Here is an 11,236-nt window from a genome sequence, read left to right on the forward strand (position 1 = left end):
TGATCCTCTCTCTCTCTCACACGCTGTTGTCTGGTGCTGGGGTTTTTAACTTGACAATCATGAAAGACTGTGTGCTTATACAAGTATGGGTATGATTAGTGTTTGAAGGATGACATTTCCGTCTTTTGTTAAGGTTTTGTAGCCATTAACATTCCATTGTGGTTCTTGTAATCTTATTTGCAGTTTGTCAGTAAATCTTTTGCATTAGGTAGCACGAAACTGCAAGTTGATCATTCATTGTTCCATTGTTCCATTGTTCATTCGGCAGGTGAAGAAGAGCATTAGTTGTTACTTATCCGCATGGTTCATTAGGCAGGTGACTAATACATATTTGAGAACTTGTGATGTGTGGTTATGTCGTTCTTTCATTTAACTGCATCTGCAACGCAGTTTATGAGCTTTTGATGTCAAGATCCAAGATTACATTATCATCGATTGCTGTTCTTGCATATGCTGATGTGTTTTCATTCTTGTTGAATGCTGCCACAAGTGCTATTGGATTACAGAAACATAGTTTATCTTCCTATACAAAGCGCCTAATTAGAGTAATTTTGGGGTGTGTATCAAGAATGCTGTTACTTCTTTGTTTCTAGTCCATTCTTTGATATGATGTTCACATGATAACCTAGTTCAGGAACTCCCTGTCATCAAGCACCTGGCATAGAAGGAAAAAGAAGGCTGCATCGCATGACTGCATAAAATTCGGACAGCAGAGAAAAACATTCATAAATTACAAGTGTGTTAAATAATTATTGGTGAATGCCTTTAACTTAAAAAGAACTGACAAAAACAGCTTAGAGACCGACGGTTTTATATGGCAGCCTGCAAGTTGTGTTATGGTTTTTACAATGGGTTACAGTTTTGGACTAATATCTTCGCAGCATACTTCTAATCTGTAGAAAGCACCAGGTTCTCATCAATGTAATTTGTTGCCTCCATCCATTGAAGTATCTTCCAATCACCTTCTTGTAACTAGGTCTCTGCTTCACCATATTCCAATACTCAGCTATATTAGGCCTGCAACTGATGTAACTCTCTTCCAAATTCAATAGCACCAATCGAGCGAGGACAGGGATGAGCATCACATCTGCCAATGTGAACTCTTCGCCCAGAAGATAAGATGTCTCCCCTAGCTTAGTTTCCACTTCATCAAGAAGCCTCACCAGGTGTTCCTCACTGCGCCTCAGCACTTCAACATTTCTCAACTTCTCTTCTGTTTCATATGCCTCTCGAAGCTTGCGATGGTATGCACTAGCCAGATCAGGAGATTCAGTCATTCGAGCAATTATTACACGCCTCAGGAATTTGGAAACAAACACGCGATACTTCACAGGAATGTGGAACAGGGTAAAATACTTCGGATCCCATGCTTGGATTTTATTCATCCATTCAATGACCTCTTGGCTGCTGAGTGCGGCATTGTCTCCACGAGAGGAAACCAAGGCAATTCTTTCTATATACCTGTGAGTAGATGCAATTATATTTGTCTGGTTAAGTTAATGCAAAAATCTTCAAAAGTAGATTAAGACAAAAGGAACTCCCAGACTAGATTAGTTGTGAGGTAAATCTGAAAGTCTCATGCTCTGATATTTTTCATGTTAGAAAGCACACACTAATCTGGCCAGAATTACCAAAACCTTCTCAGTTTATAAGTGTGTGGTCAAGGTGAATGCAACTAAAAACACTACTAAGTCCACCTAAGGGAACCAAGTTTTCATGGGACAGTGCACCCTGAAATGTGTAACATTACAGAATGCTTCAGGGAAATAGAAGACATACTTGATAATCTCAACGGTGTCAAAGATTATATGCGCACCATTCTGAAAGACAGGAAGGTTAGCACTTGGATTCAACCGGAAGAAAAAAGAGTCCATGTTCTTGCCTGTGATAGGATTGACACGATGAGATGTGTAATCAACTCCCTTTTCTTCCAAAGCAAGCCTCACCTTCTGGCTATCCAAAGAGTACGGATGATGATATAGCTGCATTATGTGTCATCAACCTGTAATAGGAGGTCGTTGATGTTCAAGTATAATCTGGAAACTTATAAGCCAATTGTCGAGTCTAAGCACACAGAATTCACGTCAAGCTATGACAGTGCCTGGTGGATAAACATAGATTACTCGATTAACCATCCAATAACCTATAGAATGCCAAAAAGATAAACACTATTTCAACCATCCTATTTCATCATCTGGGATGTAATATGATTCCTAAGGATGTCAATGCAAAGAAATTCATAATGAAGCCTAAAAACTTCAATTCAATCATGCATGTGATGAAAATATGGGCATGGATATAAATCAATGCTTGAAACACATATTTCATTCGAAAAAGAAAGAAACACATCTCGTTAACAAAATCTAAAATTATTACATGCATGCAAGCAGCTGATCTTTCATTTTTTACTTTTCCTTCTTCTGGTTGGTTGGATGTGGCGAATGATGGCATGAACAGTACATATTCAGACTTATCTGTTGGAAGGTAATGATGCAAGTTTCTTGAGATAACAAACATCACAAAATTTCACATAACCAACTATTAGCTTGATGATTAAACTACAAATATTTTTAAATCTTTAGTCATTCTGATACATGAACCAGAAAAAACTGTGTTTCAATATAAATTGTGACATAATCTTGTCCTCACACCCTTTTTACTCTATACCCTACATCTTCATCCATTCAACCATTAAACAGTATGATGAGGAAGGTTTTCGTCTCTCAAAAACGTCTGGCCAAAGCAAGAACTCAGTAAAGGACTTAGTACGTGACATATTATTGAGGCAAAGGAACTAAACTACACAAGCATCAATTCTTTGGCTCTCTGTCTTTTCAGTCTAACCAAACAAAAGGATGTATGACATATACTGAGAATCAGTATACAGAGATGTAATTATGACAAGTGCAACCGAGCAACATGATGGATAATCCTTAGCAAGATCAAACATTAGTTTAGGTTCGCAAAATCAAGAACTCTGCCCATTGAGTCCTACAGAAAAATTCACTTTATGCTTTTGAACAGAACAACAAAGATTGAGACTATTGCCAGAACCAACACCCTTGAAGAGCAAATTCAAGACTTAACTACAAAATAGAAAAAACATGTATCTGAAACATGATAACTACATAGGAAAACATTTCAGATTAGTAGTGTTGTCTGTTCATTTTTGGCTCTTATTTCACATCTTCTTCACGTAGGTCCCACGCTGCCAAGTTTCTAAACTACTGCAAGCCACAGTATTACACTGTAAGAAACTTTACTGCTGCAATTCTCAAATCTCTAAGTGCCAATCCAAACCCATGAAGGCAATCTAAGAAATTATAACCGACAAATAAAACTAAAGTCTGGCTTCAAACAAAAAGCATAATATGACTAAAGAAAAAAGTCCAAAAACTGACTACACAAAATTCCATAAACTCAATTTTGTTGCTCAAACCATAGAAAACCATAGTAGCATATACACAACAAGAACACAATCAAGATCAATACTTTTGACAATTAGACTATACGCCATGATTCAACTGAGGAAAGTGATAAAAGTTAAACAGAAGAAAAAGAAACAAATAACTCACAATTAAATTATAAAACATGTCCCAAAAAATCGAAATTCTGAAAAAAAAAAAAAAAAAAAGGAAAGCAAAATTCATGAGCATGGATTACACTTACCAAAAAGGTATTCTTGAATAAGCCCAGTTGAAATTCTTGAAAAAACTTGCAAAAATTCAAAGGGAATTCGAAGCTATGGGCTAGCAAGTGAACCAAGAAAAGTTCGAAAAAGGGGACTATTTTAAGTGGATGGTGATGATGAAGCACAAAGGGGTTTTGCTATGTCAGAGGAAGATTCCGAATTTGACAGCTTCACAAAAAGACTAGTGGAAAGTGACCGGTTTTGAGGATGCCTTGATTCTGCAGAAAAGTTCGGACTTTATAGAAACTGCCTCTTTCTACTCCTCTCGTCAGTCGTCAATAATGTAGTCAACCAAGTTACCAGAATATAAAAAAAAAAAAAAAAAAATTTCCAGGTTAATTATAAAAGGCCAAAAAATTATTGCTTTGTCATTTTCGCCCCTCATCATTTAATTGGATCAAACCATGGCATTGACATTTCAAATTGTCTCAATGAAGTATACTCCCCCGGTAAAATGCACACAAAAATTTTTATTTCATTACATCTCGTGAAAATTTTACAACTACGGATTTTAATATAATAATTGATTTTCTGCTAAATCGCGTCTGTTTATTTCATTTTTTTCTTATGTATGACAATACATATTTTTATTCAAATCACTGATTCAATTACAAAGGAAATCTTATCATTCCATACGATGGAATCCAATTTATTTAATGTTGCGTGATTAGTTTATCAAATTAAAAAAATTTGAAATCTTTAAAAGGCAGATTGATTCAATTGAACACAAAAAGTGAAAGCTGTGATTCTTGATGGGATATTTTGTAATTAACTGAACTCTTTTTTGGAAGAGAAAATGGGAAAATGAATGAAAAAGAAAAAAAATGTATTTTTTTAATATATATATAAATGAAAAGTACTTGATCAAGGATTTGGGGCAGAGATGGTCATCAGGTGGACCGTCCCCGAGCAGTACACGGTCAAGATTTGGCGAAAAAAAATTGTATGGTTCAAATCTCATCTTGTAGTTCGTTTTTAATAATATGTGTGAGACCCACAAAATTTTGTTCTAAAATTACACGTTATTGAATGTAAGTTACACCATATATAAATTGAGTTACCCCGTATGCAAAATGCACATAACCTACCTGCGACCGTTCCTGCCCTGGTCCCTCAGTAAACTATCTGAAGTCCCGCTCTGGTGCTGTCCAATATCTAGTGGACACGTACTGACAAGTTAAAAATCGAAGGGTCGGCGTTGTGGGTTTTGGTTGTTTAACATTTTATTAGTGCTTGGGATGGCTGGGGAGCCAACCCATAGATTCTACGTCCTTGTACAGGGCTGACCGGCCAAGCTTGTATTTTATGTTATTTGGGAAGATTCATTTGCTTGCATCCAATTAAATAATCTTCAACTAGTTTCTTTCAACATATTCTTTTGTTTTTCTTGTGAGGAGAGACATGATTTTTTTTTAATGCATATTTTGCTTTCACCATGTGTGAGTCAGAGAGTTTGTTCTGCTCTTTTCTTGCTTGATTTCCATTTTTCTCAAAAGGACATGGTATATGAAGGAATACCTAAGCAAGAATGGTGCTGTCTGAACAAAGTGCTAGCATATTTGTTTGTACAGCTGATTATTTTTTCAAATATATTTGCTTACATCATCATTACAATTTTCAATACATTTTTTTATCTTTTTAATTACTTTTTTATCTCACATACATCACATCATAAAAAGTGCTACAGTAAAAATATTTCAAATAACTTACAATCCAAACAAACCTGAACGCATGAACTATGATCTAAAGGTTGTATCCAAGATACACCTTGAAAGATGTTACCATAAGATACACCTTGAGAGAAATATATTCTGAAAATATATAGCAATAATAATTTGTTTGGTGTTTCAAATTGTATTTTTTTTGTGGGAATCTAAGATAAGGTTGTGGCAAAGTCCATCTTGGCTTGTAGAATTGAATTGTATCTATGAACCTCCTATGAAGAATTAGTTAGCTTTGTCAAAATTCAATGAAAGAAACTTCCAAGTCCAAATAATGCCAATGTAGGGTAATTCAAAAGGGAATTAAGTTAACCTTAATTGCAGAAGGGCATGATCACCAAATCCTCCTATAAATTTACTAAGGTGTGCGTGGTTTTGGGTAAGATCTGATTTACATCTGAATTTTGATATGAACCATAGAAAATCAAATTATATCCATATTCATGACTTTTTCATAGGACTTGGGTGTGAATAGGATTTGATTTGAAAAATTAAACTCAAATCCTACCAACTACATTGGGTTTATGTTGGATTTCGATAAGATTAGACCCATTGATATGCCCAGTTTTATCTCGTACAACGTACAACGTTGCCGACCACACCGCTCTGGAAAATGGTAATTACATAGTACTATTATCCTGAGAGGGCCCGTCATAAATTATGACCGACCAAATTGTTGGCATATTTGGACTGCCGACATTAGTCGTCGAATGCACGTGCACAAGGCAGAGGGTCCGGTTTTCACTTCCCATTATTCAAAATTTTTGTGGGATTCTTACTCAATTGAAAAAATTACAAGAAATTACTTTTTTTTTTAAATTTTGAAAGATAGTAGAAATTACTACGGCAGATGGTCTTTTTGTCTTAGATTTACTCGCTTGCTAGCAGTATTACCTAAAATGTACTAAAATGATTTTACTCAAACTCTGACGTCACTTTAACGGGGTTCGAAATTCTGAATCACTTTAACAGTTGAAAGTGAGAAGGATACGAGAAGAAGAGATAAAAAAAAAAAATTACCTTCCTTGTATCTTTTTGTGCTAGTGCTATTAACTTTAGTTGTATGAGTAAATCCCCAAATAGTTAAGTGTTCATTATGCTATTTATTTTGGATAAATGCCCATCACTATTATAGTTAAGTGTTCATTATGTCTTTTGTCTTTTTTTTGGGCTGTTTTCCTTTTTCTCCTTTCTTGTTTGTATAGTATGTTGTCTTTTTCCTTAGTGTAATCTATAATTTTCAATTTTTATTGTTCAACTCTTATAAGAAACCCAGTGGTTCACCAAAGACTTTCATGAGTGACTAAAATTCATGCTGATTGTAAAACAATCAGGAAAAAGATAGAGTGTAAAACAATTTCTGTTGGATATTGTTATCGATGATCCTACATTGGAAAGTTTGTGGAAGATGAAAAAAGTTATACACCAATTTAAACAATTTTGGATGGAGGAAAATTCAAAATTTTGATACATTTGCCCTATTATGACGTGAGCATGTGGGCACTTTGGCTTTCTAAAAAATTAATTTTGTAATTATTATTATTTTTTAACTTCAACTGACAGTTATTTTCAGTTGAATTTTAAAGGCTGTTTGGTTTAATTAGTGTCTCCTAACAAAAAGATATGTGTCCATTAAAGGCGTCTATTCGTTTAAAGTCGTATTTATTTTAAAAGGATACTTTTAAATGGCATACTATTTTACAAAGGGATGTCTAAACATTATTAATTAGAGTGGTCAAACACCGATTAACACACTTCTAATTTTCATTCTCCTTCCTTTCAAATGTAAACAAAAATTCTCTAAATTGTTGTAGGGAGAGTTTCTTTTCTTTACCATGGGAACACTCTAGTTTGGCTTTGTAATTCTTAGAGTGAATTGCCACATTGTCGGACATGGACACAATACAATTGTGTTTTATGTAGTTTCGTTCAATCATTATACATGTTTAAATTTTTTATATGCAAATACATCATAATGATGTATTTAATATATATCAAATATTTTATTCACGTATATCACTTTTACCTTAAAAATAATAATATAATATAATTATTTACTAAATAATGTAAAAAGTAAAATAACTAGACCGAACTGTACTAGAACCCAACCGAGTGGCCTCTCTCCCCACAGTCGGTGACTCGGTAGTAACATAATAGAGGCAAATTTCCTTGAGGCGCGTCAAAGTCATAACCTATATATATATATATATATATAATATAACCTATATATATGGAAATCCCAATTCATTGGGCCTTTCGATACAATCAAATTGAAAGGCCCAAGGGCGCCATATTCTAGGAGCCCAAACCATATAATTGAATAAATCCTCCTCTATTTGTTGAGGGTCAAGGGCTCCTTCCCCCTCCCCCTCTTCAAACTCCGAATTATATTTTTCATAGAGAAATCTCTTATCAAGGATAGAACAAGATCCTCTCTGCATCATATCTAAGGGATTCCTCGGTTCGGGTCGAAGAAGCAATGTCACTTGATCATTAATCATTACCAAACTGATTGCAATTTTTTTTGTCCGTGAAAATCCCACCAGAGCGCCTTCTACTTCTAACAGGCCATGAACTAGATTCGAATCGTTCTCAACGAGTCCATAAAAATATATTTTTCTAACAATTTCCAATCATAGAGCTTGCAGGTCGAATCATCCATATTACACATAAAAAAAAAAAAAAGAAACACCAAACAATTGAGATTTTTCTCTTTAATTAAGATCTCGATTCCACTTACAAATGTGTACCAAGTTTGATTCATTTAATTCTATAAGCCACGTTGACCAACCTTCCTGTTTGCGCTTTTGCTTCTTCTTCAATTGTTTTGCAATAACATAACGGAAGCAACATCTTGATTCATGTGGTCAAGTATGGTGGAATTTTACTACAGCCAAGTGGGATGTATCACCATTCACCATGCATCTGTGGAGACATGAACCAAAATATTGTAGGTTACTAATACCACAACTCATCGGTCTGGGAAAATCCCCAAACAGAGTGCAATTTTATCCGTGGAGACATGCACTAATGTATTAAGCTATAGTGATTCGTCCAAATAAAAGATACATAGGAACATCAATTTTATCTTCATTTATATTGTTTTCTTAGATCTATTATATCTATTGATTTCATATCTATATGTATCAGTGTCATATTTGTTTGATGCTTTTTCTGCAATTAGTGCAGATTTATTTGAATGATACAATTTTTTCTATATAAAAAAAAAGGATGGTAAGAAGACTACCAACATTTTTACTATTATAGTAGGTGGTTTCCAGTTTTCCCCACCACATGTAAAACTTTAGACTGGACTCTAGAGGTCCCCGAACCAAACAGAGAAACAATAGATAGGCCTACAAATCCATCAAATCATCACCCATGCTTAGTGCCTAGTAGTATATATTTTTTGAACAGACAGATAAACCATCCAAATTAATAACTATTGCCATTCATATTTTTAGCACTATTACCTCTGTGGGTCGAAGTAATTCCATCAATTTTTTTGGCGCCGGGCACAGGTGCAGTGGGATTAGTCGGCCATTCATATTTTTAGCACTATTACCTCTGTGGGTCGAAGTAATTCCATCAATTTTCTTGGCGCCGGGCACAGGTGCAGTGGGATTAGTCGGACCGAAGGCCGATACCCACTGTGTAGATAAAAAAAAAAAAGAAGTAATTCCATCAATTAACAGAAGTACAGAATATGATTTGCATACACGTATCAACTATGTAATAAATGAAACTTCAACTGGGTTGTAACCGGTGGATACAATTTTGGTAAATATAAAAAAAGAATTGTGTTATGTGCTTGTCAAACAAGATTATTTTTCTGCATAAAACTTACTATTCTGCTTTCAAAATATCGATGAGATAATTTAATCAATTGAGTCATGAGAGAGAGAGAGAGAGAGGGAGACTGATCATATTTAGACGTCATTTAATTTGAAGAGATAAATTCATTACTTGGATATTAAAGCAAAATTATATGGTCAGTTACATTAATTTATTTCTGGAGCATCAATATATAGAGATTCTGTTTTGCAAGAAACTTAGATCTTTATCACTGGAATTCGAAGGATCATAATTTAAACACCAAAATGTTGTTTGCACTATCAGTATCAAAGTCTCGTACAACTGGCCAAGAATTTACTTTGATTGTGAGTAACGAGATTAATTCTACTATCTTAGAGCATGCATACATTTCCTCTTCTAGACTCCCAAAACCAAAAGGTGAACGTTACTCGTACATCATACAGTTATAACCAAGAAGGAAAATCCAAGAGGGAATCCCAGATCATTCCCTTTGGAAGAAAAATTTCAATCAAGGCACAGAGTCCTTGTGGTTGTGTTTTCACCTACTATGGCGGTGGTTTCATATTGAGAAGTTGGACAGACTTTTCAAGGCAATGGATTGTGATTTTCTGCAAACAAAAAAAAAAAAAAAAAAAAAAAGATTACGTCTTTTTTTTTTATATCTCGTATACATCAAAGTGCTATTTTCTTACAAAAAGTAATCCAAACAGGGACACAAGCGACATCTACCTCAAATTCAATGCAACTGGTCATTTTCGACAAAATAAATGGGACCACGGGTGCAACCGTTCCTAACAGTTTTATGCATTTTGTACACGGCGTAACTTCGTTTGCACAACGTGTAACTTTAGAACAAATTTTTGTGAGCTCCACACACGTTATTAAAAACGAGGTACAAGAAGTGATTTGGATCGTATAATTTTTTTGAATCAAATCTTGATCACGAACAGTTCAGAAACGATCCACCTGATGACCGTGCCTGCCCTGTATCCAAATAAATGATATAGAAAGTTGGGTGTACCTCGATCCTCAAGTAAAGTGGCCACAATCGAAGGTAAAGGGAGCCCACTGACAAGATTTAGTTGACTTGGTTTAGAACTGGGGTCGAACTCGGAGCAAAGATTGATAATTTTGTAATTGAATGATAAGGAATAATTGTTTTAGATCATTTACCCACCATATCTTAATAAGTAGTTTTGGGTTCGGTTTCTGTCGAATCTATGTACACATAGGCTTTAAGCAAAAATCGAATCCAATTCAATATAATAAAATTTCAATGATTTTTTTGTATTCTACTTTGACAAAACTTTATTAATAAATCCTAACAATACAATGAGGAAAAAATTCAACAGTCACTTGATTCATGAGGTATCTTTATTTTTCTAGAAAAAAAATGTTGGTTTGTAACAAATTATAATCAATATATATAATTACTGTCAGTGTATAAAAAATTAATTGTTATATTAACAGGAATCAGGTCTAAAATGAATTGGAATAATATATATCTATATGTGACCCGTTTATGATGTAAATAGATTGAATTCGTTTCGAACTTGAATGAATGGTACGTGAAAATATGAACAGGATGAAGGCCAGATCCAGGATTAAACACGGTCCATTGATAACCCTAATTTGGTTCATCGTAACGTGCTCTCCGGTTTTTGCCTTGCGAAAGGTTTTCTCCCATATTGTCCAGAAGTTGAAGACTCAATGGTGCTGAAAACAAATATCTAAAAGCTTGACGTTTTACTCCAATTAATTTTTAGTGTAAGAAGTTGATATCATCCACAAGCTGAAGATAGGTAAAATTAATAATTTGGTACCAGTTGCTTGTTGATGCCGGCCAACTTTCCTAATGCCTTGTGTTAATTCAATTGAGAGAAATCAACGCATTTTAAAGAAAATCTCAAACAATCCAAGATTGAAATTGTTGCTCCTTGAGCTCTTTCTTTTTTGGGTCTCCATCTCGAATTCACTTTGTTCAAAAAGTAGTGAAAACTACTTATAA

At 34.5% G+C, this 11,236-nt stretch overlaps 1 protein-coding gene across 1 annotated transcript; it reads right to left on the bottom strand.

The window, feature by feature from the left end:
• Nucleotides 1-661: 661 nt before the first annotated feature.
• On the bottom strand, nt 662-3,882 carry LOC113749690 (glutathione S-transferase TCHQD). The gene is made up of 3 exons (XM_027293517.1): nt 3,670-3,882; nt 1,780-2,002; nt 662-1,461 (listed from the first exon to the last, which is right to left on the bottom strand). Exons 2-3 carry the CDS (start codon nt 1,986-1,988, stop codon nt 867-869), a joined length of 804 nt encoding a protein of 267 aa, XP_027149318.1. The 5' UTR covers nt 1,989-2,002; nt 3,670-3,882; the 3' UTR covers nt 662-866.
• Nucleotides 3,883-11,236: the final 7,354 nt, after the last annotated feature.

Source organism: Coffea eugenioides, chromosome 10 (genome assembly GCF_003713205.1).
Source record: "Coffea eugenioides isolate CCC68of chromosome 10, Ceug_1.0, whole genome shotgun sequence".
Taxonomy (NCBI): domain Eukaryota; kingdom Viridiplantae; phylum Streptophyta; class Magnoliopsida; order Gentianales; family Rubiaceae; genus Coffea; species Coffea eugenioides.